Raw genomic sequence first — 14963 nt, forward strand, 5'->3', positions numbered from 1 at the left:
CAAGGAAAAGGCTGTAAGTGGGGTGTTGCAAACACAAGGGGAAGGGGAAGGCACTGTCTTGTTTCCTTGCCTCACAAGTAGCCGAACTCTTCTGGCTATAGACTTCCAGAAGAATTCGGGCTGAGACAGGCACCCAGCATGGAAACTTCAGCTCCCATAGTTACAGCCAGAGCCAACTGGAAAAGGGTCTTATGAGTGGCTTGTGTCAGGCAGGCTTAATAACAGGGTGCTCAAAGCTCTGCTTGCAAAAGACTGAGCTCATGTCCAGCATCTGGAGCCCTGACATCTGCACGGGGCTTGCAGATGCTCTCACTTTTATTTTCTGGTGCAGAAAGACAGGTCTTGGAGGCAAATTCAAGCGTATAAAGTGTGGGGTAATGCGCATCACCCAGCCCGTTGTTTCAGGTTGATGACATTCCTCCTTTAACACGCTCTGCCTGCTCCTTTCTAGCCCTGTGCAGTGTTGCATGTACCTCAGGAGTTTTGCTGGTGGGGTTGACGTGGGGCTCCAAGTGACCAAGGAACAGATCCAGCCTAAGAATGCTCCCTGCTGTGACCACAGCGTGGTTCCATGGGCTCTATTTGGTCCAGGAGGTGGTGGTGCAGCACGTGAGGGTAAGGGCTCACCCCAAGTCAGTCTTAGCTGCAAGTCCCAAAGCCCTGAGCTTATATTGTGGTTTAACAGCAGTTATTTAGGTACTGGTGCCTCCTCTCCCCCCCCCTCCACAGCACTTTTGATGGCGATGGCACTGCTGAAAGGTGACATTTGTAACTCCAACAAGCTGCGTGCTCCGGTTCACAGGGTGGCTGCGCAGGCGGGAGCTGGGAGGTGACGTGGTGACAGGAGCTGTTGAGCTGATGCCGGCGTTAACAGGACGTGTCTGCCCCGTTGCAAGGAGGGAAGGTGGAGGGGGGAACGTGTTGTGGTTGGTGGTGCACAGCCTGGTGTAGTGATGGATAGTTTCCTGTGGAGTATCACTTCTCCGTGTGGCACCTTCTTTTCCATGTGATCCCTGCCTGTTGTCTGCACTGTTCCCTGGCTGTGTGGCATCGATGGTGGGAATAAAGGAGGGATTTCTGATTACAGCCTGATTTAGGGTCTCGGGGTTGGAAGGGGCAGCTTTAGTTGATGGGATGCCATCGATGCCACCTGAACGTGTCTCTGGTACCAAGCTTTTGGTGACTGCCTGTGGGGACAGGATATGGGATTGCCTTTGGACCCGATGCTGCAGTTCTGCTTCTCCTGCACCCTCTGTGGATATGGGGAAATGACAGGGTTTGTCCTGACCTGGGCGGTCAGGATCTCTCTGTCTGCTCTTGTTAGTGGTGTCCCCAGGTTATACAAGTGCTATTCAGCTGCAGGGACAGGAGTCATCCAATTGTCACTCCAACCTCCAAGAACATCTCTTTCCACGTAGTTCATGTCTTAATGCATCGTGCATGACCAGCTCAGCTTAGAGGTTACAATGCCCCATTACAATGCTCCATATCAGTTTTGTTGCTCCAACCCCCCTTTCAGCACATCTGTTTTGGTGCCAGTGTGGGCTCAGACACGTTGTCCTGTGGGTGATGGACCTTGCTATGGGTGCTAAGAGCTCATTTCCTTACTGCCCGTTGCCCAAAACACTCCACAAGCTCTATTTAAACACCCTAATTACATGAGCCCTTTGCTCATACCCTCACCTTGACTTGTCTCCTGTGGCAGCCTGGGCTCTGCTACCCCATAGCAATTGTGACCACTGTCTCCAAGCTCCCAGCTCCATGAAATCCAAGGCTCCCGCCTCCCAAGGAACGTGGTGAAAGGCATAAAGAGAAAGTTTCTCTTGATTTATGGCTCTTTCCTCTTTGTCCTATGATTAAGCTCTTAAGAGCTATTGCTGGCAGGGCTGGTGGATGTTCAGGGGTCTTGAACAAGCACCCACTGGGATGCTTGTGCTTCCCTGCAAGCTGGTTAAGCTGGGGGGGAGCCCCCTTGGGATGAGGCTTGGCTGGGGGAGGTTGGTGTAATTTAATGATGAGGTGACAACATCCACAAGCAGCTGAGCTGGAGCCATGGGGAAGTTACCTTGAATTGGGTGTCTTGTTCCTCTTACCTGCACATGGGCAGCTTTTCAGGTTGTACAATGCTGAGCATCCTGTGGTACATGAAAGCACCGTGGCTTTGTGCAGACTGGGTGTGAGCTGGTGGGGATGTGGTTCGTGTGTGCAGCAAGAGGAGCTGTTTGGAGGTGAGGCTGTAGTGCGGGTCACACATGGCTGTACCTGTGACAGCTCGTGTGCAAGGAACGTTTTTACTCTCTTTTGGTTGTTTAATGTTGTGTGGGAGCTTGTAGCCCGCAAGAGGAGCTGCTGGTGGCAGTGTGAAGGGCTGAGGTGCTGGTTCCAAGCCTGGACGTGGCCACTGCAGAGCATTGCCTCAGCACTTGTACTCGATCTCTGAACTACATCAGTGTTTATGACCTTATAACAGCCTTGCAATACCTAAAGGGGCTGCAGGAAACCTGGAGAGGGGCTTTGGCCAAGGGCCTGTAGGGACAGGCCAAGGGGAATGGCTTAAACCTGCCAGAGGGGAGACTGAGATGAGCTCTTAGGCAGAAGCTCTTCCCTGTGAGGGTGCTGAGGCGCTGGCACAGGGTGCCCAGAGAAGCTGTGGCTGCCCCATCCCTGGCAATGTTCAAGGCCAGGTTGGACACAGGGGCTTGGAGCAAGCTGCTCTAGTGGAAGGGGTCCCTGCCCGTGGCAGGGGTTAGAGCTGGATGAGCTTTAAGGTCCCTTCAACCCAACCCATTCCATGATTCCATGATCTCGCCCGAGCGCAGGAGGAGGGCGCGAGGGGCAGACAACTGTAATTTCTTGCACTGGACCATGGCCAGAGCGCTGGGACTGACACTCTTAATTGTGGGAAAGGCTTCATGAAAGAGATTTACTGTCCCACAGTGGTCACATCTTTAGTTTTATGTTTCCTCCAAGAGCTGACAGCCCCTGCAGTACAGCACTTCCTACCAGTGCTCTGCGGCACCAGCTCAGCCCTGCCTCTGGGCGCCCTTACTCGCTATTATGTGCCTTGGTGCCACCCTGGGTTACCCTCAGTGGGCTCCCCACTGGGTGCTGAAATCACTGCCAGCTGTAAGAACTGCCCCAAATCAAGCCTAGAGATCTTCTTCCCATTTTCCCCTGTATTCTCTAGGTGGTTTTTAGCTTTTTCCTCGTTGTTTTTAACCTCCCACCCCGTTGCTCTGCAATAATTTGCACTTAAAACCCCACTGTTTGTTCTCTGCACCTCAGATGTTTCGCTAGCCCTGAGAGCAACAGGGTCTCGACGTCTTGCTTTAGTTCTCTTGCCCTTTGCTCAAAACCCTCTGGCCTGCCACATCACAGGACTCCTGCTTCCAACACCATCTCCTTGTTCTCCTTCCCCATCCCGGTGCCGCAGCTTTACTCACACGGGCACCCATTTGGAGCCAGTGCTTAGGTGTTTGCATTCCCTGCATCCCTCCAGGGAAGCCCCCAGCCAGCTGCTCTCAAAGGAGGACGTGAACTGGGGGGCAGAGGGGATTTGGAGGGCAGAGGCTGCCCCTAAGGCTTTAAAGCCTCTTGTGAGCAGGCAGCACGGTGCCCGGGCAAGCGCGGGCAGCCTGGCATACCCAGGGGCTCTTGGCCTGGGTAAGTGGAACCAGCTCCAGGCAGTTCCCCCAGTCCAGCTCCCTGCTGCTCTCAGCAGCCTCAGAAGTGGTTTCTGGCTGGGTGTAGATGTGCCAGGGGGGATTTGCTCTCACTCCCAGCCGGCTCTGTTTGGAAGAGCTGTGGTCGTGTGGCATCTACTTGAGTAACAGCTTCAATTAAACTCTCTTGACAAGCTGTTGTGTGACTGGTGAACTAATGGGAGGAGCCCCCTCCTCAGCTGCTGAGGTTCAAACTCCAGCAGGGACAGAGATCAAACATGCACCTAATTACCCTTTTAACACTTAAACATGGCCCCCTCCTTCAGGGGGAAGGCAGCAGCTTCTGTGCTGGGATCCCCCAGTGTCAGCTTGGACCAGGCTGGCTCAGCCCATGGGGTGGGTCAGGTATGATGTGGGCAGTGGGATTGCAGCTTTTTCCCACTCCAGAGCTACTCATCACCTTTTTCCTCCTCTATATGGAGCAGTTGTGTTGAGGGCAGGTGTGAGGTGGGAATCACCCATCCATGCTCCATGCAGGATGCAGAAAGGGAGGCTGCAAAGGAGAAGGAAGATGGAGCATCTGACCTGCTCCTCTCTGACCCCCCTCTCTGTCTCCTAGAGTGTGTCTCTGAAGACTGCCGCTCTGTCATCCAGGAACAGGCCACAGCCCTGGGGCTCTCCATGTTTGCCCTCTTGGTGAGGAGGTGCACCAGCCTGCTGAGGGAATGCATGCCAGGTAAGGGGTTCCGTGCAGGAACCAGCCAGGTTCCCGTGAGGCAGCCTGGTGGGGTTCAGGCCCTTGATCCCTTCCCCTCTCCTTGTATTCTCCCCGAGCATTCCAAGTTCTGCCCAGTTTACAGCTGGATCATCTGACAGGAAAACTGATGTGTGTGCACAGACAGAAACGTTTGGAATAAAGGGGTTGACTTAAGGCGTGCTTTTAGCCAGCCTTCCCAAAAGCGGGACCTCAGAATCCTCCCTCTGTGAGGATTCTGAGGAGGATTCCCCACTGCCCTCTATAAAAGGGATCACAGACATCCCAGTTTTCCTCCCTGGCTCGTCTGTTTAGGGAGAACAGATCTGTCTTTGTGCTTGCTGTGGGTTGTGGCTGTTCCCTTGTGCATCCAAGGCTGGGATGCTGGGATCAGTGTTGTGCATCCCCAGTCCCTGCCCAAGCCTGGCTCCTGGCTGCGTTGAGCTTCCTCAGCTCTCACATCTTGTATTTGCAGTTCAGCCACAAGACGTGGAGCAGGAGGATGAGGAAGATGACATCAAGGTCTCTGCCTTGCCCCAGGACCTGAAGGAGCTGCTCCCCAGCGTGAAGGTCTGGTCGGACTGGATGCTCGGCCACCCGGACACATGGAATCCTCCTCCGATCTCTCTGGAGCTCCCCAAACAGTACGTGCATCCTCTGCTCTGTCTTCTGGTGCCTGCTCCCTCCTTGTGCTACCTCCCCCTTTGCTCGTGCTTACTCCTAGCTGTGGCACTCTGCCCTGAGCCCCCAGGAGAGGCTCACTGCACTGCACTGTTTGGGAGGGAATTTTCACCCTTGGTGACAATTCCTTCTTCATCGATGCTTGGATGGGGCTGAAGTGTCTCTGAGGGGGCCTGGTGGGTGCCCTTTGCTTCTGTGTGTTAGGAGATGGCCTATTTTTACCATCAACTTAGGACGTGCATCTACTTCTGTTGGGATACATCTCCTTTACGTGCTTTGCACGTAGGCAGGACCTTCCCCTCGACAAGAGGGAAGTCCATTTCCAGCATAAGCACTTCGTTGCCTTTTGACTGAATGAGGCCAACCTTGGTCAGGCTGGGCTGGCCTGGAGCTCCAGAAGTGACCTCCCTTCAGCTTCAGAACCAGCTTGTCTCTACCTCTGCACCACACAGAAGGGTTAATCTTCCAAACCGGCTCATTCCAGCCCATTAGTCCATAATGCGGACTAGGCAATTTGCATATTTTTGGACAGAAACTCGAGCGAAGGGGCCAAGTATGGAGTATGCAAAAGAGTGTCTGAGCATGCTCCGTAGCTGCTTTCCCGCAGGATTTTCCATCTGCCTCTGGTACTCCGGATCCAGAGCCTGAAATCACGTCTTATTGTTAATCCAAAGAAGCCAGAACCCAGGGTGATGGGAAAGGCGCATTAGGAGTAATCCAGCAAAGTGGCTTAACCATTAATGGGTCCCCGCTCCGTGCGTCAGGTCCAGTCCCGCTCTCCCGGTTTATTGCCTCTCACTCCAGTTCTTTTTCATTTGGCTGAGGAAATGGAAATCTCACACAGGAAGTTCTGGGCCTCATTTTGTGGAGATGGAGTCTGTTTTCTGTTTGTCGGCTGCTCGGTGTGGGACCGCTGCCTGCTCATGTGAACTGCTGCCCATCTTTGGGCAGGAACTCCAACTGGGATCTGTCACGTGAAGCCGCCTGCACCAATCCCCCCCGTTCCCTGCGCAGGGAGACGCCGCCGAGCCCTTGGCGACGGGCAGCCAAGATGGAATTTGTGATGGGCTTCGGCACAGCCAGCGCTCGGCGCCTGCCTCCCCCCTCCTGCAGGGCATGGGGCTGTGTCCCTATGGATCAGGTGCCGGCTCCTGCGTGTCCCGTGGGGTTGGGTTGGGGGGCTCTGCTCCACAAGGCTTGCTTGGTGGAGGAAGGAGGGTCTTCGTCTTGTAGCAGAGGCCCAGCTGCTTCCCCGTCTTGCCTTCTCCATGGAGAAGGAGCAAGCAGCCCCTCTTGTCCCACTGTGTCCAGGGCATGGGCAGCCTTCCTCACGTTGGCTCCCAGCTCCTCCATCCCGGTGCTCTTTGGCTCTGTCTTATCCATGGTGCTCTTTGAGCCCAAACCTCTTGTGTGGATGGGTGTTAGCAATCCAGGACTCTGGAACAGCAGTGGTTGAGCTTCCCTGGATGTGTGTAGTGATGAACAGCAGGGAACCAGCTCCGCTCTTGGGCATGACCTGGGATTTACAGCCTTTTCCCTGGAGGCAGGAGAGGAAAAAGGAGCACTGGGCTAGTGTTTCAGCTCTCTGTTGACACAAGGCTGCTGTCTGGCCTGGGGCTGTGCAGTAACCAGGTAGAATCACCAAGTCCTGAGGCTTAGATAGGAGCAGTTTCAAAAGAGTTTGGAAGTAAAACACAGGTCAGAGCAGCAGGCGTGTTGGAGTAAGCCAAGGTTTGTGGGCAGGCTGAGCTCAGGAACAGAGAGAACATGCAAGGAGCGAGCACAGATGCCAAGTTGCAGGACTAAGTGGCCTGTGCTGTTTCCCACATGGTGATGGGACGCGCCGCAAGGTCCCCACCAGTAGAGAAGCTGCTTGGACACACTGAAACTGCCTCGCAGTGCTCCGCAGCCATCACTTCCATTGACGGCGCACACAGTAAAACACCCCGAAGCACAGAAGCACCCTGCCAGGATGCCATGAATGTGCTCGAAACCCCAGGCCCCGTACCCACCTGGCAGCCCCACTAGAGCAGCAAAGACCTGGCCCAGAGCTTGCATCAAAGTGCAGCTCATCCGGGGCCAGCACCACTGCCAGGATGACGGCCTGGGCTGGGGGCCAGCGGGGCAGCTTGTCAAGACTCCACCAGCGCCTGCATCCCGCGCCGCACATCCCAAGGCCTCCGCGCTCGCCATGTTCAGGATCACTCCTCCTTTAGAGAGCTGAAGGAGGGAGAAGGGGGGGGGGGGACACTGAGAACGTTTAAACTCAGCCCAGCTGTGGCAGTTGGTTTATTGCTTTCAGCTGGTACTTGAACCCGGGTCCTTGGTCTTGGAGTCTTTCCCAGGTTTAATCCCCGGAGCTTTCTCTGCAGCTGTATGACACTGCGCTGACCCCGAATGAGGATAGGAAAATAGAACCCGTGCCAAGCCAGAGTCTCTTTTTCATTTGGAGTCTGGCTGTCTGCCCATGACCAGGGTTACATAATGGGAAACATAGCTGGGGCTCTGGAGAGCCCGCGTTTCACCACGCTGCCCAGACCTTCGCGTTCTGATGCTATATATCTTCCTAATTGTAGCTCGGATGCATTTATCACACTGCTGGATTTGAGTCCTTGCAGTGAAAAAAAAGGAGGAGAAGAACTGCAAAAGCCCACACCAAATTCCTCAGCTCGCTGCTTTCCCCCTTTGCATGGAGGTGGAGGGAAAGGTGTGAGGGGTGAGAGGTGCCCACCATGCAGGAGTGGGCTCTGTGGAGCCGGATGGGAGGCTGCATCCTCCGGGTCCTTCTCATGGCAGGGGTTTGGCAATGGGCTCCAGCTCCTGACAGGCATCTTCTTGCTACCTGGGGACTCAGTGGTTCCAAATCCAACCCAAATGAGAAGCTTTCCCTAAAACCACTCTCCTTGGTCTGAAGTGTTCATCCAGCTCTTGGCCACACCAGCGTGGTCACTGCGTTGTGATGGGTTTTCAAGCCAAGAGGGCTATAGAGAGGTGACAGCCTGCCTGGATTTGGAACTAGATGATCTTTAAGGTCCCTTCCTACCCTAACCATTCTGTGATCCCTCTCTTGGGGCTGCTTTATGTATTGGAGCGGTGATTTTGGGAGAGGGGCTCAGCGAGTTTTCCATTGCTCTTTCCTCAAGTGTTTCCAGATTAGGAGCTAAACCTGACCATGGACATCTCTCTTCAGCGCAGCAGTGTCCCGTGGCTCAGGGACTCTGTGTTGCCAGGTCTTCTAGCAGCCAGCAACAGTCACTTCTGTATCTTACAAGTCATTTATATCTGCATGTTTCATGGCAAACGCTGCGTTGAGGTCTGAGCAGTTCAGAGCAGTTGCACTAACGTGTCACTGGGTTGGAGAAGTGCAATTCAGACCAACTTTCCCCTGGAGTGATTTGTGGAGATGAGGGTGTAAAAAGCAGGAAGCCTTGGGGAGAGGGGAGCAGGGTGGATCTCCTTAGGCGGAGATATTAGCAGCAGATGGGGCGAAAGGCAGATCTCCAAGTGAATCCATCTTCTTTTGGGACATATGGCTAGGAAGAGGGCTGGGCAGGGGACAGCAAAAGCTTCTCCTTGCTCTGCTGTGTTGCTGCAGTGAGTCAGTGGCTAAGTGAAGCGCAAGAATCGATGGGGAAGCCTCTGGCTAGACAGACAAACTGCTGCAGGGCTGACCCTGGCAGATCTGTGCTCCTTCCATGCTGAGGCGAAGGAAGGGCCTCTCGGTTTGTGGAGGGCTGTCTGCAAGCATTTAAAAATGGTTAATTTAAACCAAGTATTCAGTGAAACCCAAAAGCTCGGAGCGCATTCTGGAGCTTACCTTCCCAGAGAGATGTGCCAGATCGCTCTCATCGCATCGCTCGTGCAGGGAAGTGTCTCTGAGATGGCAGCTCCCACTGGGAGAGATGGACAGAGTCGGGGACAGGGGTGCCAAGACCTTGCTGGAGACTAAATGGAAAATCCCTTTTGCGGATCTCAGCCTTCAGCAGTAATGCCGGCCACCGCGGTGTGCCTATCAAGACACCAAAGCGAGCGTTCCGAGGTGGCTCCGTAGTGTAAACCTGGCTGAGAACGAAGGTAGCATTGACTGAAGCAGAAGCCAAGACTCTCTGTGGTGAGGGGGCTGTGGCAGAGCAGAAGCTGGCTGGGAGGAGGCTGCACCTTTCTGAGGAGAGCATCCCTCTGACTCCAAAGGCAGGTTCCCAGGAGAGGAATGGGTTTATGGATGCCTGGGGGGCCAAAGGATCTCTGTACAAGGCAGAGTGGGGGAATCACTGAAGCCACAGGGCAGAGGGGCTGTGATCACCTCATCCCTGCTCTGGGCAATTGTGAGTCCAGGACATGGCTGGTGAACCCTGGGAAGAGCTCCCACTGCCAGTCCCTTTTGTTCCTTGCAAAGGAATCACAGAATCATGGAATGCTTGGGTTGAAAGGGACCTCAAAGCTCATCCAGCTCCAACCCCTGCCACGGGCAGGGACACCTTCCACTAGAGCAGCTTGCTCCAAGCCCCTGTGTCCAACTTGGCCTTGAACACTGCCAGGGATGGGGCAGCCACAGCTTCTCTGGGCACCCTGTGCCAGCGCCTCAGCACCCTCACAGGGAAGAGCTTCCTAAAACAGAAGCTGCTTTTAATTCACTTTCCCCTGGGCCAGGAGAGAGGAAAACTCAGGCAGGAGGGATGCAGAGCACTTTGTACAGGATGGGCACTGGTGCTGCCTCACACCCGGAGCCGGTGTGTCCATGTTGCAGTGATCCCGAGGTGTTTTCCATCTGCCCGGCAGCGCGGCTCTCGGCGGCCAGGGAACACAATGCAGGGCTTCTTCTGCTCGGCGCTTTCCGGGTTTGTTCTGCAGCTGTGGAGTTGGACTGTTAGTGTTTAAACAAGCTGGTATTACACAGGAAATGGCCACCTCCACAGGCCCCCGCAGGCCTGGAACATGGGGTCATTGTGCTTGATATTAATCACCAGGCAGCCCCCGGTGAAGATGCTGGCTTGTGCCACGTAACGCCCATAGGGATGCGGTGAGCATCGGTGTCACGTCCTCTCCTCTCCGTGCCTTCTGCCTTGGGATGATTCCCGCCCATGGTGGGCATCACCTTTACCAGGAGCCATCCGCAGGCAAAGCTGGGCTGTGAGCACACACTTGTGCTCTCCCCAGCGCTGCCTGGCCGGGCTGTGTCCTGTCGGCGTGCAGCTGGGCTGCGCTCGCCCTGACAGCTACATTAAACCTGGAATCCTGAGGCAATAAAAAAGAAATTAACTCTTATTTTTTTTTCCTGTCCTGGTGGAATAAGCGAATGTAAATGTGTCTGTGGGGAAGGGAATGAACCCCCCGCTCCGAGGAGAGACCTCGCGCTAACCCCCTGCTCGCTTCCTTGGTTAAAAGCTCTGGGAGCCTCATCCCCGTACCTGGGAGCTGCATGCCTGGGCTCAGTGTCAGTAATACAGGGCCTCCCTCCGCAGAGGGATGCTGAAGCTGTGGCACTGGGTGGATACAGCGATTCCAGGCACCTGGACCTGCCTTGGCTTTTGCAGAGAGGCTCCGGTGAGGTGACATAAGCCAGAAACGCCTGGAGGTGGCCATGGTGTTATCCTGGGAAGAAGCCTGACAGGACTCCCGAGTGTTGTGCAACCTTCCAGGGCAAGTGCGTGTCCCAGCAGGGGATGTGTGGGGCTGCACAGTGTCAGGATGAGCTCTTAGCCCTCACTGGCGTTGCCGGTGGGTGGCAGCTGGTAAATGATCTCGGTGGTGCCGGCACTGGGAGATGCACTGCAGAGGAGGAGCTGCATCCAAAGGGAAGACAGGGAATTGTCAGACCTGCTCTCTGCAGTGCTGCCTCTGCACCACAGGAGCAGAAATGCCTAAACCTTCGTCTTTGTTGGCTTTCTGAAGGCTCTGAAGGGGTGCTGGATGTGAGAGGGTGCTCAGGGCCGTGTTGCAGTGAGATGGTACCTGGGGGGCCAGCCCAGTCTGTGTTTTCAGTGAAGCAAGCTCAGGGTGGAAACTTAGCACATCCAGAATGACAAATGTGGCAAGGCACTGGGAAGCTGGAGGGAGCTGGTGGATGAAGGGGATAAAGTGACAGGGACTGCTGTGGTGCTCAGGAGGTGGCGAGGGGCTGCAGTGCTGCAGAGGGCCCACAGAGCTGTGTGGCTGCAGGGGTGTTAGCATCAGCTCAGTGACTGTTCACATGGCATCTTCCTGCCTTTGGCTCCCTGTTCTTCATCTGGGCTGCTCCTTCACCCCTGTCCTGCTGTGGATCTCAGTCCTGCCCAGCATCCCACTGCTACCCTCTGCCTCCCTCACACCCTCACTGGTCATCTCCATCCCCTGCCTCCAGCTCTGTTTCTTAGGGAATACCGGCGAGATCTCTTCAGTGTGTTGCTTTCCCTTCTCCTCCACTGTGGCTCTCTCAGCCCTCTGGGAGCATCCTCTGCATCTCTGCCTGTCCCCACCACCCCAGTGCGCCTGTTCCCTGTGGCTGCAGCCGCTCTCCCCGTACCTCTCCCCCTCTGATGCCTCTGCACCTCCTTCATCCAAGCCGGTGCTGGGGCCCCACCAGTGCTATGTGACCGGCTGCAGGCAGCCAAGCCCAGTTGCCAGCAGGGCACTGGGGGAGGGCTGAGCCTCCCAAGCCCTGTGCATCTCCCATGGGCAGAGCTCGCCTTGGAGGTGGCCCAGAGCAGCCCTATCACATCCGGTGCTTGTCTCTGCAGCCAGGGCTGGAGGATAAACTATCAGGGCTGTGGGGCAGTGGATCATTCCTCTTATTATTTTCTTCTTTTGCAGATAGGGGTCGTGGAAAGTTCAGTTCCTTTTAACCCTCGAAGCTCTGTTTATTTTCCAGCTGGTAGCACAAACGCAGCGTTTCCCATTACATCACAAAGGGCCTCGGACAGATCCCTGCACCAAAAAAAAAAGAAGAAGAAGCAGAAGTAGAAGAAACGTGTTGCAACTGTTTATTTTTTTCCATATTTAAACATTTCTGACAGCCAGACCTGGCTGAGCCAAGCGATGGAGCTTTGTGAATGAACCCAGCTCCTGGTGTCTGTGACCAGAGGGCCCTCGCATCCCCTTGCAGCAGTGTAGGGCTGGGGCTGGCTTAGGGATGCGGGCGACTCTGCGGTACATGTGTGCTGATTACGTGCCGGGCTTTGATTAATGGCTCCTCATTCTGCCTGGCTCCCAGGACGCTCTTGAAAACAAGATGTTTCATTTCAGTGTGCTTTCCTGGTACATTGATTCCCGTAAATAACCCAGTGCAGACTCTGTCCACCTGGAGCAGTTCAAAGAGCAGGGGGCCTCCCTCCAGCCCTGCACTGCCTTGGGCTGCACCGGTCACTGCTGCGCTCCGGGTGATGCTGTGCTTTTTGGGTGCCCCAGAGGGATGGAGGAGCAGCCCTCCTTAATGCCAGCAGAAGCAAGCACATCAGCCCCAGTTTACCCTGTTTCGTGCTTTCAGTCCAGTTAATGCACTAGAAAACCTCTACCTGAGTGCTTTTAGAAATGCAGTGCAGTGCAGTGTAATAGAATCAGATGGTTTGGGTTGGAAGGGTCTTAAAGCTCATCCAGTTCCACCCCTCTGCTGTGAGTAGGGACGCTTTCCACTAGAGCAGGTTGCTCCAAGCCCCATCCAGCTGCATTGCTCTGTGCTTGTTCCCTGCTTCCGCCACGCTCACCCTCCCTGGGGTGCTGGGTGCTCCCCAGGGTGTGCTCAGCGATGGGGATGTGTGATGGGATGCGGTCCAGGGCTGCTGGTGGCCTCATGTTCCCACTCTGGGAAGGTGATGCACCACAGAGGCAGCTCTGCAGGTCAGTTGTGAGTGTTGAAACTGTGGCCAGAAGCAAAACCTGGCTTCTTCCCACCGGGGCTGGGGTTTAACAAGGAAAAATCTCCTTGCTTTAGGGCACACGGATGCAGCAGCATGAAGGAGAGGGGTGCCCTAGGCTGGGCCGGAGCCCCCTGGGCTGGGTTAGACTCTCCCTAGGCTTGGCTGGGCCCCCCCCCAGCCACCTCTGTTGCCCCACAGCAGCGTGGCTGCTTGCTCTGTCCTCCCAGCAGGCTTAACATTGAGTAACAAGCATCATTTCTCCCATCTGGAATGAGCCGGGTTCCCGCTGGCGCTGCACGGGGAAGCCGCTTCCCGCGCATGTGCCGGCTCGGGAACGGGCAGGAGTGGGCAGAACAGTGGGAAGGGTGAGATCCTGGGAGCTGTTCCCTGTGCAGGGGGGTGGAGGCAGGACACGGGGTGGTCGGTGTCATGGGCTGCAAGCCCCGGTGGGTTCGGGGCCAGCGCAGCTGCGGCCGGAGCCCTCCCGGTGGGGTAGGTCGGTGGTGGTGATGCCTGTGCCTCGCCTCACCTCTCTGGTATTCACTGCAGCATTGCAGGCAACTCCCAGTGCATTCCAGCCCGGAATTGCTCACGTCTCTCCTCGTTCTCCCAGGGTCTCAGTAGATGTGTGGGCGACGCTGGCTGACTTCTGTAACATACTGACCGCAGTGAATCAGTCGGAGGTGCCCTTGTACAAGGACCCAGATGACGACCTTGCCCTGCTAAGCCTGGAAGAGGATCGGCTGCTCTCGGGCTTCGTTCCCCTGCTGGTTGCCCCCCAGGAGCCCTGCTACGTGGAGAGGACCTCGGACAAGGTCAGCACTAGGCCAAACATCCCCCCTTCGATTCCTCCGCAGACTTTTATTCTTGGGAAGTTTTCTGTGCAAACGGAACACGATTAAGTCATTGAGAAGGGTGTTAAGGGAAAATATCGACCTTTCAGCCGCTGACATCCAGCTCTGTGTCATGAAAACCCCTCTCGACTTCCTCTGGTGTGTGTGTGCTCGCTGGCATGTTGTATATACGATCATTTCCTCACTTGTTTAAATAGTGCAGCTTGTGTTGGCAGTGCTCTCAGTGCACTCCAAATGGTTTGCATCATGCTTAAAGCACCCTCCCCCTCCCCCCGGCCACAAAACTCTGCCTTAGGAAGGCAGCCAGGACTTTTTTCCCTTCTCTAAAGAGGAGAGTGATAAATAGGTGACTAGAGAGAAGCAGACACCATGTGTTAACGTACAAAAGGCTTTTAGGAATATGAAGCATTCCCCACTGCCTGCTCTCTATTTTCCTTTCTTTGCTCTAGGAGCCCATTCGAGCCTGAACTTTCCTTTGGCTGTTTGTTTTTAAAGTCATGAAATCAGTTCCCTTGTTGAGGTGGGGTTTGGGGGCTGCTCTCTGCCACCACCTGGCCAGAAGGGACCTGGGGGCTGCACTCGGAGAACGTGTCTGAACCTGAGAGGAGGAACGGGGCCGGGGAGGTGGGGGGGGAGGATGGAAGAGGCACAATGGCATTTGTTTTGCACTCCCTTGGAGGCACAGCAGGATAAGAGTGGCTCTCAACAGTTTCCTGCTTGGAGGCAGGAGCGCTGCTCATCTGGGAAGAGCTTTCCCAAGAGGTCAGTGCTCCACGAGGAGATGCAGAGGCTGGTTTCAGTGGAGAGCCTGTGTGTGATGGTGGTGATGTGCCTTCCCGTGTGCCACTTCTTGGCGTTGTCCTGAAATGACAGTGAGGAATCCAGGACCTTTCCCACAGAGGGACCCAGGAGATGTGGATTCCTGCTTCACTTCTCTCTCTGCCCATGGAAAAATGGATTTTGAAGGCTCTACTTGAAGGGGTTAAACCAGTGTGGTTGCCATTGCTGCCTTCAGTTTGCCCGGTGTGTGTTGTGTCCTCACTGGGCTTCTGGGAACAGCCCCAGTGCCCCATTATCTGCACAGGGAGTCTTTCCCCCACAGCCACAAACCAGAGCCCAAACAGGCAGGTGAAGGGGCTGAGCAGCTCCTTCTGGTGCCCCATAATTTGTGGGAAAGGGT

At 55.3% G+C, this 14963-nt stretch overlaps 1 protein-coding gene across 3 annotated transcripts in view; it reads left to right on the top strand.

The window, feature by feature from the left end:
* Positions 1–14963, top strand: part of SMG6 (SMG6 nonsense mediated mRNA decay factor) — a 106898-nt gene that overhangs the window by 49073 nt on the left and 42862 nt on the right. For all 3 annotated transcript variants that reach the window (XM_057420769.1, XM_057420767.1, XM_057420768.1), the window contains exons 11-13: positions 4282–4398; positions 4892–5060; positions 13543–13744. In XM_057420769.1, coding sequence (XP_057276752.1) covers positions 4282–4398; positions 4892–5060; positions 13543–13744 — 488 coding nt within the window. The remainder of the gene's footprint in view (positions 1–4281; positions 4399–4891; positions 5061–13542; positions 13745–14963) is intronic.

Source organism: Pezoporus wallicus, unplaced genomic scaffold (assembly GCF_028554395.1).
Source record: "Pezoporus wallicus isolate ANWC-B61680 ecotype Strahan unplaced genomic scaffold, APGP_CSIRO_Pwel_v1 contig_14787, whole genome shotgun sequence".
In the NCBI taxonomy this organism is placed as follows: Eukaryota; Metazoa; Chordata; class Aves; order Psittaciformes; family Psittacidae; genus Pezoporus; species Pezoporus wallicus.